This window comes from Gekko japonicus, unplaced genomic scaffold (genome assembly GCF_001447785.1).
Source record: "Gekko japonicus isolate JY-2015 unplaced genomic scaffold, Gekko_japonicus_V1.1 scaffold361, whole genome shotgun sequence".
Classification (NCBI taxonomy): Eukaryota; Metazoa; Chordata; class Lepidosauria; order Squamata; family Gekkonidae; genus Gekko; species Gekko japonicus.
In genome coordinates, this window is record NW_015174852.1 from 821,318 (window position 1) to 840,274 (window position 18,957).

The 18,957-nt window shown below is 43.3% G+C and overlaps 2 protein-coding genes across 5 annotated transcripts in view; one reads left to right on the top strand and one right to left on the bottom strand.

Moving 5' to 3' along the window:
• The window catches only part of IGF1R (insulin like growth factor 1 receptor), a 255,537-nt gene extending 254,179 nt beyond the window's left edge, over positions 1-1,358 (top strand). The window contains exon 21 of the mRNA XM_015424544.1: positions 963-1,358. Coding sequence (XP_015280030.1) covers positions 963-1,329 — 367 coding nt within the window. The 3' untranslated portion in view covers positions 1,330-1,358. The remainder of the gene's footprint in view (positions 1-962) is intronic.
• Positions 1,359-9,695: 8,337 nt separating this feature from the next.
• Positions 9,696-18,957, bottom strand: part of PGPEP1L (pyroglutamyl-peptidase I-like) — a 19,197-nt gene continuing 9,935 nt past the window's right edge. For 2 of the 4 annotated variants that reach the window (XM_015424551.1, XM_015424550.1), the window contains 4 exons: positions 13,031-13,147; positions 12,209-12,438; positions 10,441-10,605; positions 9,696-9,821 (listed from right to left, as the gene is read on the bottom strand). In XM_015424551.1, coding sequence (XP_015280037.1) covers positions 9,764-9,821; positions 10,441-10,605; positions 12,209-12,438; positions 13,031-13,147 — 570 coding nt within the window. In that variant the 3' untranslated portion in view covers positions 9,696-9,763. The remainder of the gene's footprint in view (positions 9,822-10,440; positions 10,606-12,208; positions 12,439-13,030; positions 13,148-18,957) is intronic. The other 2 variants (XM_015424552.1, XM_015424553.1) reach the window with 2 other exon arrangements.

Consider the following 18,957-nt stretch of genomic DNA (forward strand, 5'->3'; position numbering starts at 1 on the left):
AGAACCCCCCCACGTTTCCCCCCCCCCCCCGCACCAAGTCTGCTACAAGAGTTTCAGTGTGAGAAGAAAACTACTATGTTCTCCCTCTGGGGCGGAGGACATCTTTGGGTGGTTCCCACCGTCCACTCAGGGAGGCAGGAACTGAATTCTTCCTCTTCCTGTCTGGCATGTGGAACACCCCTTATCTTCAGTTCTGTTCCTGCCTCAGAAGGAGAGCAGTTCTACAGCAGGCTTCACCTACTATTCTTCCTCCTAAAAAATCTTTAAAGCTTGATCTCCTTCTTCCTGATTACCTTCCTTCAGTACTTGCTGCTCAGGACTAGAGGTGGTGGAGAGTGGGTTTCCAGGAAGTTCGTGTGTGGTCTTGCTCTACGACACGCCTGCTTGAGTAATAGGTGGACGTTCGCTCTTTTAGCTCTTGCTGTCATACAGTTGTTCTGATTCTGCATGCTATCATCTGGATATATCTAACCCGGGCTAAGAGCCTGATGTGAGCTACTTTTGAAGTATTTAGGAACTACAAAGAGTCCAATTTGGAAACCTTGTGATTATGTGGATGCAGAGCTGAGATCTTATGTATGAAAAAGAAAATTCGAAACGAGTGGTAACTCTGGGGAAGTTCGTCCATTCTTTCTTCATTGACGTCTTCACCTTTCATCTTTGACGTCTTCACTGTTGAAAAGAGATTAAAACAATGGACTTGATTACATTTTGACTGCATGTTATATTGGATTCTATAATATTTGCACGTTTTGCAGTAATTCTATTGTAATTATTATTGTCATACTGCTACCCCCTCCATCTAGTGCTTTTCCCAGCCAGCATGAAGTCTTTGCCCAGCTGAGGTGTCAGACACCGAAGCAAATGACACTCAAACTGTATCAAAACCAAAATGGTTGTGAAACAAGGTGGTAACACAGGTGGCTGATGTGTCTCTTTCTCTCTCTCTCTCCCCCCCCCAGTTTTGAGCTGATGCGTATGTGCTGGCAGTACAACCCCAAGATGAGACCCGCCTTCTTGGAAATCATTGGGAGCATCAAGGACGAGCTTGACCCAGCCTTCAAAGAGGTCTCCTTCTTCTACAGCGACGAGAACAAGCCCCCCGACACAGAAGAGCTCGACTTGGAGACGGAGAACATGGAGAGCATTCCTTTAGACCCCTCCTCGACCCTCCAACCTTCTGACAAACACTCAGGACACAAAGCGGAGAACGGCCCGGGCGTGGTGGTCCTCCGGGCCAGCTTTGAGGAGAGGCAGCCGTACGCGCACATGAACGGGGGGCGCAAGAACGAGCGAGCTTTGCCTTTGCCCCAGTCTTCGGCCTGCTGACCTTCAGAGCCAGGTTTTTGCAAACACGTTACGTGCACGTGCATTGGGGTGTGGGGGAAGGGGTGGGGGAACAGAGAAGCAAGCAAGAGAAGAAATAACAATATGTTCAAAAGCCTACTGTACCTCACTGGATCTTCAGAACCGTCATAGCTGCACACAGGAGACTCCTCTCTTCGTTTAGAAGTTGAAATAACATTTTTTTTTCCAATATGCAAGCAGAAGATTGTTTCAGCAAAAGAAACTCTGTATGTGGGGCGCACGGTCAGCCTTCGAAAACTCTTAACGTTTAACACTTAATAGCACCACAAAACTTGAGAATCTGACGTGTGTCTCCCCCTTTTCTCTCTCTCTCTCCTCTTTCTCTCTGCTTCATAATGGGAAACATATCTGCGTGAAGTTCGACTGTATAGCACTTTTTTATCACATCAAAAGAAGATCGCAGGCCAGCCGGCCTCTCCGTTACCCCGTGGGAGTACCTGCCTAATACTGTAGGTTGTTAAAACAAAAAACAGGACTTAAATGAAGAAAAAGAGGACTGGATTTTTAATATTACTCCTTAATCTTTTTAGGCTCACATAAAAGAATAAAGAAGGGCCATTGTTTGTCCAAGTTGTTAACGGTTTTCAGCGCTGCCAAATTTTGCCAAAAAAAAGATGAACTTTTTCTTTTAGGTTTATTTTTTCCCCCCCCGTAGGCATAGAAGGAGCAAAGTAATCACAGGCTCTAGTTAAATGAAATACTGGCCAATACACTCGATTCAACCATACACTGGCATTCTTTTTGTGGGGAAAAAAGTTCAAATTCTCTAGATATCTTTTCCAGCAGGACAAAACCTGATTATTGGGGGTTTTTTTCCTTCACGCGATTGAGACCTTAAGGGGTTGTTGAGGTTTAAATAAATACCCCCCTCCCTTAGATGAATTTTGGACAAAACTGGCATTGGTAAGCCAAATCAGAGGGGGAAGGGGGGGAAGATATCTCTTGTGCAGAAATTCAGCAGCACTTCAAAAAGGAAATGCAGGCAGAAAAAACCAGAAGGGATTTTTATGCGTTGTTCCTGCTGTCCTTGGTAGGCTTGCGGAAAAAAACAAAACAACGACGACTAAGAGAAACATACACATTGGAGGAGAACACCCAATTAAATGGATTCAAGCATCTAACACTTTGTCAACCTTTTCCTCTCTGTTATTAAGACTTCAAAAGGGTCTTGCAGTTCTATGTTAGACCATGGATCATTTGCATACACATTCGTCTTTTTGTGTCACTTTTATAACTTTTTTACAGTTCAGATACTCATCTATATGTCTGTACAGAAAAAAAGCTGCTATTTTTTGTTTATCTTTGTGGATTTAATCTATGAAAAAAAAATCTTCAGGTCTACCCTTTCTCCCCTTCCTTTGCCATCCCGTATACCCCCCAACCCCCCCCCAATCCCGATTCCCAGAAAATTTCTTATGCTTTGTACTTTAATGTGTAATTTCTATTATTATTTTTTTGGGCCTGTCCTCGCTTTCCCAACCTGAAACATGATTTGTCATGAACTGTTGAATGCCTTCTATAAATAATTTCTGCTTTTATTTCTCTCTCTCTCTCTCTCCCTTTCTGCTAGTTGTTTGAACAAGGCTGTTTAGGGTTAAAGCACTCTTTAAGTGGTGGGGTTGGGGGTTAGGGATAACCTGCCGGTTAGACACTCTCACGTGCCACGGCCGGCCGGGGCTGTCTCCTTCCATCGATCAACTGTATTCTCATTTTCCTCGCCACCCTTTGCCCATACAGCACCCAAGTCTGTTACAGTGCAAGGTATGATGCAAACTCAGGTCAGGGGGGAAGAAAGGTTCATTCTTTGTAGTGTTCAGTGTTCATATTCATTGATGTATAGCCCTGCCCTAGCTCCCGCTTTGTTTTTAGGTTGCATTTCAAACAACCGCACACAGAAACCTACATGTGTATGTATCAGTTGTGGGGTGTAACAGCTTTTGAGCCGCAGATATCTGGCTTTGGGGGTCATTAGCATCATCATTATTATTATTATTATTAATTTTTAAATGAAACCTTTTTAACACTTCCATCCCATCAACGACATGTCGTTCCCAGCCAACAGTAACATGGTCGTGAAATGTTTGATAGTAGGCTGTGGCCAATATAGATAACCAGATTGCATCAGAGGGTTTGCTAGAAGGGTTTGCTTTTACCGAAAATGGCTGGTGGTTAAAAATGGCAGCCGGCTGTACATGCAATTGGACTGTTCTGTTTCGACAGCTGCAGATATCTGTTCAGGCTCTCACTTGGCAGTTCAGACCAAACTTCCGAAGCAAAATCAAGAGGAGCTCTTGAATTGAGTCTCGTACGCCTTGAGCAGAGGAGACCAAGGTTCCTGGTGGTCAGAAATCAAGGGAACCTTCCTATGAGCTTCAACAGCAAAGAGGCGGTTGAGCCAACCACAGTCTTTCAGCAAAAAGAAGGGTCGTTTTGGGATGGAAATGTTGAATTGTTCTGTGTTCGTTCTCGCGCGCGCTTTGATTTTGTTTAAGAACAAAGAATTTTTTAAAAATATAATTGCTAGATGTGACTGGAGATAAGATATGTTTGTAGTGCTTTTTTTTTTTGCTTGTATAGCTTCAGTCCCAACATCATCTTTTTGCCTCTGTCCTTTAGTTTACTTCTTTCCCTTTTAAAAAGAAAAAAAGAAAGAAAGAAAAGGTATTCTATGTAGGATTTTTTCTTTTAATTTATTTTTGTGTTATCAGTTTAAATCACTGTAGAGATACCCCATAATGAATTTAAATGCCGAGATAAGGGTTTTTTTGAGTTACGACAGGGGGACAGTTTTTTAAAAAACTTTTCAAACATTTATCTACCTCACTCTTCTTCTTTTTTTTTGTGTGTATATATAAAATATACATCTCACATTTCTCAGCAGCCGACAATATACTGTTGATACCGGTAACCTCATTCATTGTACAAACCACATCCTCCAGGTTTTGGAGAAGGGAGGTCACAACTGAATTAAAAAAGATCACTTGAACAAAGTTGGTAGTTGCTGCTTTTAAAACAGTCAGAACCCTGCACTTTCAAGGTGTGTTGTGGGATGACAACAGTTGTTTCAGTGGGTCATTTGAACTAAAAATCAATAGCTGCTTTTTAAAATAGTTCTCATGAAAAGAATGGCGTGGCGACCATCCTGGGAGACTGGGCTGGTGTACTCTAGGAAAACGGCATGACGCAAACTTTTACACAGCCAGGTCATCTGGCCTAGAAATTACTGTCTCTCTCCAGGGTTTAAAATGAGGGCTTTCTTAATGCATTATTCAGGCATCCCAGCCCTATACACATTTTGAACTGTCGCCCTTCTAAATATGGAGGAGAGGACAAGGACAAAGCCATTTTCAAGCACCACGAGCACTGAAAAAGGGTGTTTGAACAATTCAGGACCTAAAAATGATACGGTTCTTTGGCCCAATCCAAAAAAGGGGATGTCACCGAACCAAGTGTCCACTAGCTTTAGATCTTTTTTGGTAGCCGCTTTATGTAGTTTTTTAAAAAAAAATGTTAGGATCTACTTTGAAAAATCTTTTCCTACGCCTTGAACCAAGACCTGTTGACACTGATTCTGATCAGCCAGTTGGCAGATTCTCCCAATGGCTTTTCACTTGTATATGAATTAAGAGTACAAACCAAATGCACCTGCCTTGAATATGATGTATTACATCCCCTCCTTCCCCCACAAATCAGGCAGTTGTCACTGCAAGAATTGCTTGTGGGTATCTGAATAGTGCTTGATTCATTTGAGATGTCCAAGGCCTGCCAGGTGCATCACTGTGGTTACGCAGTTCATTTGTCCCTTTGAGAGGGTATGGCTGTCCACTCCCAGCACTTCCTTGCTTTGATGTCACTGATCAGAAACGTTCCTGCATGGTGATCCTTTTGTTTTTCAGTGGTGGCCTCTCCTCTCTTGCACATATTAATCTCCACAATCCGTGGGGATCCTCAGATCTTTCAGCTGGCTAAGAGGGTTTTGTTAAAACTGTCCAAGTTATTTTTTTTTAATTGTATGTAGGTGGTTTTAAGAATATTAGGAGAGAACACTAATATTGTAGTGCCCATCTTAATATACGTTTCAGAAGCATTCAAGTGTAAGGCAGTCATGTGACGAAACAAGTGGGCGCATGTGATTACAGTAGCCCATCTGGACCAAACCACCTCAACTCTACTATTGTGTTCTGCACTCGCAACATCTGAACTAATTCCATTTTGGTTTCCACAGCTCTTTCTGTACTGGTATTGGGGGGGGGGGGTTTGCGTGTGTCCCAGATCACTGTATCTACCTGGTATTTCTCACACAGTCCTTTTATTGAATATAAATATTATTTATGCATGTCAAACATTAGTGACTTTAATGTTGGCTTGGTAATGGGCACAAGACTTGCCTTTTTCTGCAAGGCCATTGTCTGGTATGGGCTGGAGAAATTTGATACGAGTTTGAATTAAAACTGTAAAAAGTCAGTTCATAGGCCTGACAGTAAGCTCAGAAGACCTAGCAGGATGCGACTAACCAATGGAGAAATGTATTGGCTTGGAGGAAGACAGAAAGATGAACTTTTGGGGGCAAGCATGTCACCTTTAGTTATGTTCTTAAGAGTTTTGCTGGATCCGAACAAGGGCCCATCTAATCCGGCATTCCATTTCCCACTATGGCAGCCATATTGTTTTGCAAGAAACCCACCCGTGGCATGAAAGCGACCACCCTCCCCCATTTCCCCCCTTACAATTTAGCAGTAAACTGCCCCTGAACATGACAGACATGCCCTCTGGGTGTCTTAGGTCCCCTTTCAAAGCTGTCTAAGCTGGTGGCTGTCTCATGGCAGTAAGTTCCATAAATTATGGGTGAAGAAATTCTCTGTGGCCTGAATCTACTACTCATCAATGTAATTGGATGAATCCTAGTTCTGCTAGTATGAAAGTTATACCATATACAGTTATTGTTGTTGTTTTTTGGTAACCCTGCACTGTGTTTGCTATTTTTGGTCCGTTGGCCATCTTGTTGCCCATTCACTGAATCTGAAGACAGAAATCCTTTTTTGGCGCATTCATAGTCCCCTTCAGTCTTCACCATTCTGAAGAATTGGGTGTCATCCACAAACTCGGCTACCTCACTGCCCACCCCTGAATCCAAATCATTTATGAATAAGTTGATAATGTGATTTACTTATTTACTTGCGAGACATGTTTTCCCAGGCTGCCCCTCACCAAAACACTTTTTGATGTTAGGTTGGCTACCCTCCAATTCTCCAGTAAAGGAGGCTGATTCTTATCGACAAGGTCACGTTTTTGTTGAGATCAACAGTTTTCCTATTTAATAACTTTGTATGCCGTCCAGCCACGGTAACTTGCTATTCTCTTCTTAAATTTGTCAATAGGCCCTAGAAGAATTTCATCTCATGCGCTCTTTATTTGACTTAGTTGCTGAGAAATCCTCATCACAGATAAGTGATTCAGGTGTGTCTGTCATTGTGAGGTTCTTTCAGTGGTGTGCAGAAGGTGGTTTGGTTTCAGAGGAAGGAGGCGGGATAAAGACAGAAGTGTTAACATGTGTAGTTCAGCTTGTTTTGACCATGCCGATCAAAGCATGGCTGGCTTCTAGTTAAGCTTTGGCCTTTCCTTGACACTTCTGCTCCTTGAGAACGGTTCCAAATGAATTTGAAGTTGGTGAGCACTGATGGCTGTTCTTGGTACACAAGCTTAGTTTGCCCAGGACCGGGCACCGGACGGAACTGCCGTTTAGATCCTCTGGGAACGGCGGAGGGTTGTTTAGCACAATCCGTGTCTGAATGAACGACACTCCGAATTGTTGGTATGATTTTCTATCTAGTTATATTAAAACTTTCCATTCCAATAGTCAGTAACACTTTCTTGTTGCTCTTTGATTTTGTTTGTCAGCATCGTACTTAATCACTGGGGCTATGTAACAAATCGCAGGAGCCACAAATGATCCACTCCTTTTCAGCTAGTGATGAACTCCAGATACTGCAACTCAACACTCTTTAATATATATATATATATATATTAAAAAAAATAGTTGGGCAGACTAAATTGACAAGAGGGCCCATTAACATCAGTTGACTTTCTTTTCCGTGTGTGCTGGCCGTGCTGAAGATACAGAACCCCCCTGGGTGATAGACAAGAAGGTTTTGGACGGCAACTCAGTTTGGAAGGCTGGTTGGTTCTGAGTTGAGATGCTTAGCGTTTCTTTTCATAGACTTTGAGAACCATGATGAGGTCTGTCTAAAACTGCAGGGGAAACCAATGCAAGGCTGTGTTTGAAAAGAGATGTGTGGCAGAAATACTGATCTCGCGAGACACAGAGTTTGACTGAACTTCAAAGTAGTTGTGCAGGCGCAAATACACCTATGCCCTGGATTGACACATGTTGTTGTTTGGAACTTGCAGAAACGAGAATTCTCCCCTCGGTGTCTCTGCTGGAGAATGAAGTACAACCATTACTCGTTGTGACATGTTTACCCTGATCGAGAGCCCCGTGTGAATGTGGAGCTCCTGCATACATGGAGTTCTCTATTTCCTTTATGAGAAGGCGGTTCCATTCTATGGCACTGTGCTCTCCCTTGACAAAAATGGAGAAACTCTTGGTGAGATGGAGGAGTTTCTCTGTGTATGCATTGGAACTGTCGGATGGGGCAGCTGAGAAGAACTAAAACAAAGTTGTGCCAGTTCCAGGTGGCTTTCATTACACTTATTGTATGTGGAATGTGTGTGTTACATGTGTGCGCTTGTTATCTTTTATTTTGTATCCTTTGTTGACTAGCAATCCATTAGCATTTTCAATGGGGCTCTTAAGTCCAGTAGATTACGGGTAGTCAGTTGACAAAAGATCTGGTTTACAAAACACACAAAACACCCTAATTACATATTTCATTGCATTTTGTAAGTACATAGAATAATTTTTTATAAAGATGTTTGTAGTTTATAAATGCCTAAAGATAATTTAAAGGGCACTTTTCAGTGTGAGCGTATGTATGTCTGTGTCTGAGCAGGTATGCAAGTATTTTTGGGTGGGTTTTTTTTTTTTTTAGGATACCGGTTTTACTAGTTAGCTTTACAGTATGCCAAAAATGGATCCTGTACCAACTCAAGGTCATGGCGCATTCCCTGCCCAAGCTTAGCATCCCAGTAAAGCGTAAACCCAGAATGTGTTCTGTATCTTCAGTGACCTGGTCTTCCGGAATGGGTGGGATCATTTTTAACTGGTCATTTCACTTTTACTGTACGAGTGCAGTTAAATTTAATAGGTTGGGGAGGGGGGGAACCTCATTGGTTAAGGAAACAGAATTAAGTATTGCTGCTAAGCAGTTCTTAGCTACGATCCTAAACACAGTTCTTTGGAAGTAAATCCCACTGAAATTAAAGTAACTTACTTCTGAGTAAATGTGCTTGGGGTTGGAACAATGTTTGCATTATTTAAGTACATGCTTTATTGTTGTTGCTTAGGTTGATTGAAGGATTTGACTGCATAGTATGTAGATGGCATGGTGAAAGACAATTTTCAAAAGTTTTCACTGAACGAAAGACAACTGTTTACAGGTTCCTCATCACTTTTTTTTTTTAAATGAACAGAAGTGGTTTTGTATGCAGCCTATACGATTTATGTAGATTATTTAGCAACATTAAAGCTTTGTTTAAATGACCATCACAAGGTCCCCTATTTATTATAATTATTTAAACAAGAATACCGAAGATCCTATTTCTTTTCTTCAAAATAACATGTTCTTTCCCCTTCTTACCTGAAGGATTCTGGATAGTTTTGTTGCCTTTTTCAGAATCATTTTTTATTTTTCTGTTTTCTAAACCAGTGAGGTTTGAAAAGAAAGGACTGGCCAGAGATCTTCTACCTCTGGGACAAAAAAAAAGTAAAAATAAACAAAAAAAATCAAAGTAGAAAGTGCTATGGAACTGAATGCATTTGCAAACACAACATTTTCCAAGTTACCTTGTTTAAAATATAAAGTTTTTTTTACAAAAAAAATAAAAAATAAAACGGTAATAACATGGCCAATTTATTACATAAAGACTTGCTGTGTATAAATTATTCCTAAAGAAATTCCTGTGTTTATATTAAAATGAATCAGTAGATGAAAAAAAATTCAAAATGTTTTTGTATATTCTGTTGTAAGAATTTATTCCTGTTGCGATATACTCTGGATTCTTTACATTATGAAAAAAAAGAAACCTTTTGTCTATTTTGAATGGCTGAAGCTAAAAAGGCTCCTTTAGTTTCTCTTACTCTGCCTTTTTTCTAGTAGTTACAGTACTACATGATTAAGTTAAATAAAAAGGATTCTGTATGCATTCGTGTCTCGTGTGGTGCTTTTATTCACTGTCAGATGGATACATGAAAGGGTTCAGAACATAAAAAGTTCCTTCATTTCTTCCATGGGTCTTCTTGTTCATCTTCCAATGGTTCTCCTTTGGATCGTTCTCTGCAAGAATGAATTCAGAGATCTCCTTTACCAAAACTAGAGTTACACAGGTAGGAATATTTTAAAGGCTCAATTTAGAATTATACATTGCTGTCCACAGTCTTCCCAGCTAGTCAAAATGTTTGCAACCTTTAATATATATGTGAGGGATCTTTTAATACGTGCTCCTTCTGTCTTTGCAAGGCTCAGTTTCACGCAGACAGCTCTTGTTCCCTAATGGAATTTTCCTATTCCCTTTGTGTGAGCGGAACTTCTTAACTGAAAGTGGAAGTTTATACATGCGGGAGGTCCAAGTGTACACACAAGGCACGGGGTTTCCTGTGACTTTTAGGTTCAGTGTCATCACGGGCAGTGTTCCCTCTAAGCTGAGTTAGTGTGAGCTAGCTCACAGTTTTTTAGCCTCCGGCTCACACATTTTTGTCCTGGCTCAGGAAGGATGTCTCCAGAGCAAACTAACTTATGCAGTAGCCAAATCGCTGGCTCACAGCTTTAATGCCAGTAGCTCACAAAGTAGAATTTTTGCTCACAAGACTCCACAGCTTAGAGGGAACATTGATCACGGCCGCGGCAAAATTTGCATTCTATTATAATGGAATGTCTTGTGTAAACCATTTTTTACCTGTTTTCCTGCTTGCATTGCTTCAGCATTTCTAAGATAACTCTCTGCAGTGTTCTTCCTAGAAATTCTGCTGTTACCCACTTGGATAGCGGAGGCACATGGATAAATGCGGCTCTTCCATTACCATAGTAAAGAGAAGTATAATAGGTATAATCACAGACATACCTGTGATACAGAAGAAGGTACATTTAAGGTTGTGTAACGTGTGACTTAATTATAGATTTTTTAGATCCATTTTGTTATCAATGACTAGCTTGAATGTATTGCATCAAAGCAATGGATACCTGGAGAATATTTTAAATGATGCGGGCATATTTGGTTGCAAAAATCGGGGCACAGTCCTGATTCTGTGATTTCTTTGCCCATTCATTTCAGCCAGGGATGCAAAGAATTTCTTTATGCATGCAGGTTGGTTTCTACCACTAAACTGATGGAGCACCTTACACAAGCAGTATTTCTGCACAACATAGTGTGCGCATTGGGTCAAGAGGCTAGCTTGAAACGATCCACAAATCAGAGAAAAGGGGGAAGGTCCAAATTGGTCTGTGTGAACTCGGGGTCTTCCCCCCCCCTTAATGCTCCTCCCGTTGTGCCACAGTTTTGGGATGCAACTGGGGAAGAAGAAGAACATGCTGCCGAGTCATAACCAGCTCATGGCAAGCCCCATCCACATGCTCGAAGCAAGAGATGGACAAAGGTGGTTTGCCATTGCCTTCCTCCATGTAGTAACCACAGTCTGTCTTGGTGGCCTCCCGTCCAAGTATTAGCCATGGCCGAGCCTACTTAGGTCCCTAGCCCTGACAAGGTCAGGCCAAACAGCTAACTGGGATTCCAACTGGGGAAAGAGGTTTTATTTCCTGAGATACATCAAAGCATTTGGGGGGTTGAATAAGGTCCATTCCTGGCAACCATTTCTAGATAATGGTTGTTTTCATGGTACCTGATGTGAGAAGGGCAAGTGTCTGATTATTTGCTGCTGAATGGTTCTGGATACGTCAGGTGGAATGGTGGAATATCCTCCATGAATTTGTCAAATATTAGATTGCTGATTTTAATACAAGTTCTCTCTGGTGATACCAGGGCTCTTTTTGTAGAAAAAGCCCAGCAGGAAGTCATTAGCATAATAGGCCACACCCAACAGCAGGAACCCATTAGCATATTAGGCCACACCCCTGACAGCACAGCTCATTAGCACATTAGGCCGCACCCCCATGTTACCAGAAGTGTGGTTATCCAGCCACACCCACCTTTTGCTTCTTATTCTGTTTACCTTGTCTGTTGTCCAAACCCAGGGCTTTTTTGTAGCAGGAACTCCTTTGCATGTTAGGCCGCACACCCCTAATGTAGCCAATCCTAATGAGTTCCTGCTGTTGGGTGTGGTCTATTATGCTAATGAGTCCCTGCTGGGCGTGGCCAACTCGGGAGCCAGCCGGAACTCCGTTCCTGTGCGTTCCTGCCCAAAAATAGCCCTGCGTGATACTATCATAATGGCCTAGTCAGTTCAGTGTCTAGACCTCACAATATGTTCACGTAATTTGAAGGTTGAAGAACACGAGATCAGTTTAATGCTGTTTGGGATTATATAGGTCTTATTGCATTCAGTATTTTCACAGGTCTTAACCCACGCGCGCACACACACACACTTTCCCTGGTATTTCCAACTGTTAAGAACATTTCTATTTGATACAGGTTTTCTCAGGGAAAAATTTCTAATGGAACGACATTTCCCACAATAGATATTGGCTCCTGAATGCACCAAGCCATTCACCTTCCCGCATCTCTGGAAAAAACGGCATCGATCCCTTCTGTCAGGAGGTTTTTCCAGACTCTCTTCATATTAATTGTTGACTCAATTCTTTCTGGGCCTTCAGACACACAACAGCCATCTTCTGGGAGAAACCCGCAAACATCTCTTTCTTTGTAGCCTTTGTTCTTTCCACACTGCTCCAGAAGGATGGTGGCTCTGGAAGCCGAAGCCAGGCCAACGTGAATCACAAGCTGCATGTCATCACCCCCACAAGAGAAGGTAACAGGAAATTAAATTAACCCATTTTGCCCTACAGTTTAAAGCTTTGCACACCAGACCTTTGAAGCAAGTCCAGAGAGCTCGTTTTCTTATTCTTAAAATTCTTTGCCCCATGTTATTGTCCATAATGAACACACTGGCTGGTTCACCTTAACATAAAATTGGCTCCATAAGGATGGGAAGGAATTGGGCACTCATTTCTTGTTTTCGAGGGTGTTAAAATACAACTTCTCTGCACCATGACAACTTGTAGATCCTTTGATTTGAGCATGTGCTTTGTTGTATGTATAAGACTATTCGTGTGTGCTTTAAAATGCAGTCTCAGTGGGTTCTTTCCACTTTTTATGCATCCCTTAAGTTCCATTTCACCTTTCCTTTTATGAATGTTCAGATATAGGTACAGCGTGGGTAAACTCTGTCTTGTGCTTATAACTAAAGCATATAGACAGACATGATTAGATCCAAGTTCCTCACAGCCATTTTCCTGAACTAATTGAAGCCTTCTCCCTTGATTCACTGTTAGCTTAACTGAAATAAAGCCCTGTTGTGTGTATCGCCACTTACATGGGGCTGACGTGTTGCCCATATTGCACAGACAAGCTCTTTTGCTTTTTGGTAAACTGCTGGTAGTTCTGCGATGTATAGGTCTATTTCACTGCCAAGGCCGAGTTTGGACAGCTCCTATGGGTGAAAAAAATAGCATGGCTTTTGTTGCAAAGTATCCAGCTTATCTGAGGAGCTGCGGTGGCTCGAGTGGTTAAGACGCTGAACTGCAGGCTGTGGAAGGTCAGTAGTTCAGCAGTTCAAGACCCGAGTGTGCCGCATGATGGAGTGAGCTCCTGTCTCTAGTTCCAGCTCCTGCCAACCTAGCAGTTCGAAAGCAAAACATTGCAAGTAGATAAATAGGTACCACTTCGGTGGGAAGGGAACAGCGTTCCGTGCGCCTTGGTGTTTAGTCATGCCGGCCACATGACCACGGAAACGTCTTCGGACAGCGCTGGCTCTTCGGCTTGGAAACGGAGATGAGCACCGCAACCCTAGAGTCGGATTTGACTGACTTTCGAGCAAGGGAACCTTTACCTTTACCTATCCTGAGAAAGTTTGCAGGGGGGGTGGAATGGAATTTAGCAAAAATACAAAAGTGAGTGATGCACTCGGTTTGGTAGCATGAGTTTTCTGAAAACTTATGTCTGTCTGTTGTGTGGGTTTGCAGCGGGTGGAGGCAGTCCACGCAATCTTGAATGATGGTAGAAAACTGTTCCAAAGTACAGATGGAGCATATATGATCTTTAATGTGCTTAACAGACAAATCAGGATATCAAATCACTAGGTTACAGGAAGCCTTCTTGGCCAATATCACCTTATCCCAGGGGTCCAAAAACTTATGATTAAAAAGGAGAAGAAGAAGAGATTGGATTTATACCCCGCCCTTCACTACCCGAAGGAGTCTCAGAGTGGCTTGCAACCTCCTTTCCCTTCCCCGCCCCACAACAGACACCCTGTGAGGTAGGTGGGGCTGAGAGAGCTCTTCAAGAACTACTCCTGAGAGAACACTTCTGAGAGAGCTTGTAAATGACCCAAGGTCACACCAGCAGCTCCATGTGGAGGAGCCAGGAATCAAACCTGGTTCTCCCAGATTAGAGCCCACATTCCTAACCACTACACCAAACTCAAAGCATGAAATCAGCAGAGAGCCAATGTAAAAAAGGCCATTCGTATAACTGAAGATACACATCTTAACAATTACTGATAATTGATGGGTTGATTAATAATCCATAAAGTTTCTGCAGCCTGAACACTGGTGCTTGTGAATCCTTAGGAAGTGACATATGTCAGGTCTCACAATAATTAATAAATATACACAGGAGTCCACACCAAGTGTGATTGCTTTAGTACACTGAGATGAATCTACACACGGGTTGCACTTGGCTTACTGGCAGCTATTCATCTGTTATCATTTTCCTTTCTACAAAACATCTCTAAAAAGCACTTGAATCCCATAAAAATCTTTGTGTGACACTCCTTTCACATACAGGCCACTCTAGCATCCTACCTAGTTGTCCAATATACACCAGTTTGGTGTAGTGGTTAAGTGTGCGGACTCTAATCTGGGAGAACCGGGTTTGATTTCCCCACTCCTCCACTTGCAGCTGCTGGATGACCTTGGGCAAGCCATAGTTCTGGCACAGCTGTTCTTGAAAGGGCAGTTCTTGAAAGAGCTCTCTCAGCCCCACCTACCTCACAGGGTGTCTGTTGTGGGGAGGGGAAGGGAAAGGAGTTTGTAAGCCGCTCTGAGACTCTGAGTGAAAGGCGGGGTATAAATCCAATCTCCTCCTCTCCTGTCATTTTCTTTTTCTTTTTCTTTCTTTCAATTGAAATTGCAACCCCATGCCCTTTTCTGTCAGTCAGGCTGATGCTGCAGATCCAGACATGAAAGTGCCATTATTTCTTCATGACCAAAATGGCCAAGATCTGCCCTTCCCTCTGCATCAGCCCCTGGTCAACCCATGCCTAGACTATATCTTATTATATCTGTTATCACAAGGCTTTCTAAAAGACAGGTAGTTCCAGGTGGTCAGCCGTGTTGGCCTGAAGCAGTAGAACAGATTTAGAAGAAGAAGAAGAAGATTGGATTTATACCCCCAACCTTCACTACCCAAAGGAGTCTCAGAGGGGCTTACAAACTCCTTTCCCTTCCCCTCCCCGCAACAGACACCCAGTGAGGTGGGTGGGGCTGAGAGAACTCTGACACAAACTGCTCTTTTTCAAGGACAGCTGTGCCAGAGCTTGTGACTGACCCAAGGTCACATCAGCAGGTGCAAGTGGAGGAGTGGGGAATCAAACCCGGTTCTCCCAGATTAGAGTCTGCACACTTAACCACTACACCAGACTGGCTCTCTGGTGTAAACAATTTAGAGTCCGGTGTCACCTTTAAGACCAACAAAGGTTTATTCAAGGCATGAGCTTTCGTGTGCAAAGCACACTTTTTTCAAATGCATTGGAATGGAAGGTAAGAGTTCAAAACTAAATAACAAGCTAAGGTTATATACAACTGTTGACCTTGAATAAACCTTTGTTGGTCTTGAAGGTGCCACTGGACTGTAAAAGACAGACAGGCAGTACTTCGTAAGACACTGAATCCAATCTGAAATGTTAGACATTCCCAAACTTTTGCAGGAAATCCAGGAGACATGGAAGAAGCCACAACTGAAGATTCCTCTAGTACTAGGGTGTGAGTAGGGCAAACGTCTTCCTGAAGACTGCGGCTTCCTGAGTCAACTGTTACAACCATTTCTTTGTCAGCGGAAACATTGATTAGCTCTGCTCGGTAAACCGTTTGACACAAACAAGCAAACAATTCCTGCAGGCAAAGTAAACACGTTAGGAGAACACAGCCAGCTGTGTTTTTTCCTGTGACACGGAAGGGTCCTGGAAAGGCTATTGCATCATCTTGCATAAGAGTGCTGTGCTGTGTTGTGTCCGCTCCCCCCCCCCCCCCAAACCCCCCGGGGGGGGGGGGGATAAGCCCAGCACAACCCGTACTGGCTGACAATTGGCATTTTATCTTCTCTCTCATACTTAATTTTTGTGCTTTGGATCTGCTCTGTGACTGGCCAGGTCATGGTCAGATGATCAACTGTAACTATGTCCCCCTGCCCCCCATGCATTGGCTATGGAGCCACTGTTTGCTGTCCACGTACTCTCAAGAGAATCACACTTCTCAGTTACATGGACTAAGATAATAATATGGTATGAATTTATCCTTTGACAAAAGCAACCTGTCTCTCAGAAAGATAGTTTTAGAGGACAGCCTTATTGGTCTGCCGTAGAACAGCTAGAAGAGGAGGAGATTGGATTTATATCCCGCCCTTCACTCCGAGTCTCAGAGTGGCTTACAAACTCCTTTCCCTTCCCCTCCCCACCACAGACACCCTGTGAGGTGGGTGGGGCTGAGAGAGCTCTTTCGAGAACCTGCTCTTTCAAGGACAGCTCTGACAGAACTATGACTTGCCCAAGGTCATCCAGCAGCTGCAAGTGGAGGAGTGGGGAATCAAACCTGGTTCTCCCAGATTAGAGTCCACGCACTTAAATGCCTTTTTTTTAAAGTTACAAGCAAAGCAATCCAAGTGTCAAAACAAAGAAGGGCTTTGATGTTTCTTGGGTAGAGATGTAAAATTTCTTGAAATGTTGATGCCATGGGGGAAAACTTTTTTTATGCCCCCCCCCCCGGAAAAAAAGGAAATTTTCAGAAAAATTGAAAAAAATGCAATATTAATACTCTTTACAGATTAAAAGTCACTTTCATTGCTATAGTTCTCCTCATTTAAATCCCCGAAGGACTTCTTAATATCAGCATTTGGAAAAGCATCTCTCATTTGACAGTATTTGGAAATTGCATTCCCCGCCCCCCCGAGAAGAACTTGCAGTGTGGAAGCGTTTCCAAAAGCTAGATGTTGGTCTCACCATTTTACTGAGGAAGGAAAATAAAAAACAATTTAGTGGTGACTGCCAGTTTGCAGATAACCATTATACTATGATGCGGGGGGGGGGGGGGGTTGCCATAATGAAATTTTGTAGGAGTTATGATTTAGATAAGGGTTATGAAGATAAACTAATGCTGTTGAAGTATGGTTCAGTTTTCTGAATCCAGATGAATTTAAACTCTTACCTTTTGATTAAATATGGTTTCAGCCGCTCCCTTGATTGCCCTGTAGTACTCGCTAACAGCCAGTTTGGTGTAGTGGTTAAGTGCGTGGACTCTAATTTGGGAGAGCCGGGTTTGATTCCCCACTTGCACCTGCTGGATGACCTTGGGCAAGCCATAGTTCTGATAAGAGCTGTTCTTGAAAAAGAGCAGTTTCTGTCAGAGCTCTCTCAGCCCCACCCACCTCACAGGGTGTCTGTTGTTGGGAGGGGAAGGGAAAGGAGTTTGTAAGCCGCTCTGATACTCCTTCGGGTAGTGAAGGGCGGGGTATAAATCCAATCTCCTCTCCTCCTTCTCCTCCTTTTGAGGCCTAACTGAGTGGACAGAAACAGATCCACCAACTATACCAGGGGTGGCCAAACTTGCTTAACGTAAGAGCCACATAGAATAAACGTCAGATGTTTGAGAGCCACAAGACATGAACAAATATAACCCACGCGTTTTTATTGAAAAAGATGCAGATTTGCCTTTTATTAACATCAGGCCACACCCAACAGCAGAAACTCATTAGGATTGGCTACAATTAGGGGGTGTGGCCTAACATGCAAAGGAGTTCCTGCTCCAAAAAAAAGCCCTGGGTTTGGACAACAAACAAGGTAAACAGAATAACAAGCAAAAGGTGGGTGTGGTTGGATGACCACACCTCTGGTAACATGGGGGTGTGGCCTAATATGTGAATGAGCTGTGCTGTCAGGGGTGTGGCCTATTATGCTAATGAGTTCCTGCTGGGCTTTTTCTACAAAAAAAGCCCTGATTAACATTAAGTGAGGCTGTCAAAAATAAAAACAAAAGGGGGTAAAAACAGATATTGATAATGGTATTTATTTATCCAATGATATTTGTAGGCCTGTGGGGGGGGAAGGGGGCTTTGAGACTGCATTTAAAGCTAAAGTTGCTTTCTTTCTCTGCTCCCCCCCACACCTCAAGCCTACCCGGGGAAGGAGAACACTGGCTGGGGAAGGGAAGACCGATTGGGGAGGCACGCCTTAATTTCGCTTCCCAAGCTGTCCTTCTGGGAGCTACACAATATGTGTGGAAGAGCCGCATGTGGCTCCTGAGCCACATTTTGGCCACCCCTGAACTATACCAACAAGATGAAGTCCACAAGCAAAAAGGAAACCTAAAACCTTTTTCCTTCTCTTGTGACAACCGTATCGCCCCCTGGAGATAGAAATGGATCTTTCTCTTGCATCTGAGAATTGCATCCTCAGTATCCGAATTGTATTCCAGTATTTGCTTGTCCTCCATGTACAGGAATTGCAACGATTTGATACTTTACATACTCTTACATAAAAGTCTTCCTGTTACATGGTTTTTAGAAATAATATTTGGGAGGATTAGATATATGAACACCTTCTCATAAACATGTTATTTATCATTATCAGGGCTGTTTTCGGGCAGGAACGCACAGGAGTGGAGTTCCGGCTGGCTTCTCTGTGTGCGTGGCTACAGAGGGAAGGCCTGGAGAGCGACACCCCCCCCCCCGTGACTCCAAGGCAGGTGGGCCAGGGGGGGGCCTGGAATGATCAGGGAGGTATTTAAATGCCTCCCCGTGCCTTCCCTGGCCTGTCCAAGGGCTGGCTTGCCCGGGTGCCCTGCAGCCGCAGGGCGCCCAGGCAAGCCAAGTGAAGGCAGTTTAAACTTCCCTTCCCTTCAAGGGGGGGGGCTTGCTTGGGCTCCCCATTGCTGTGGGGCGCCCGGGCAAGCCAAGGGAAGGCATGGGTGTGGCCTAATATGCTAATGTGCTGTGCTGTCAGGGGTGTGGCCTATTATGCTGGTGATTTCC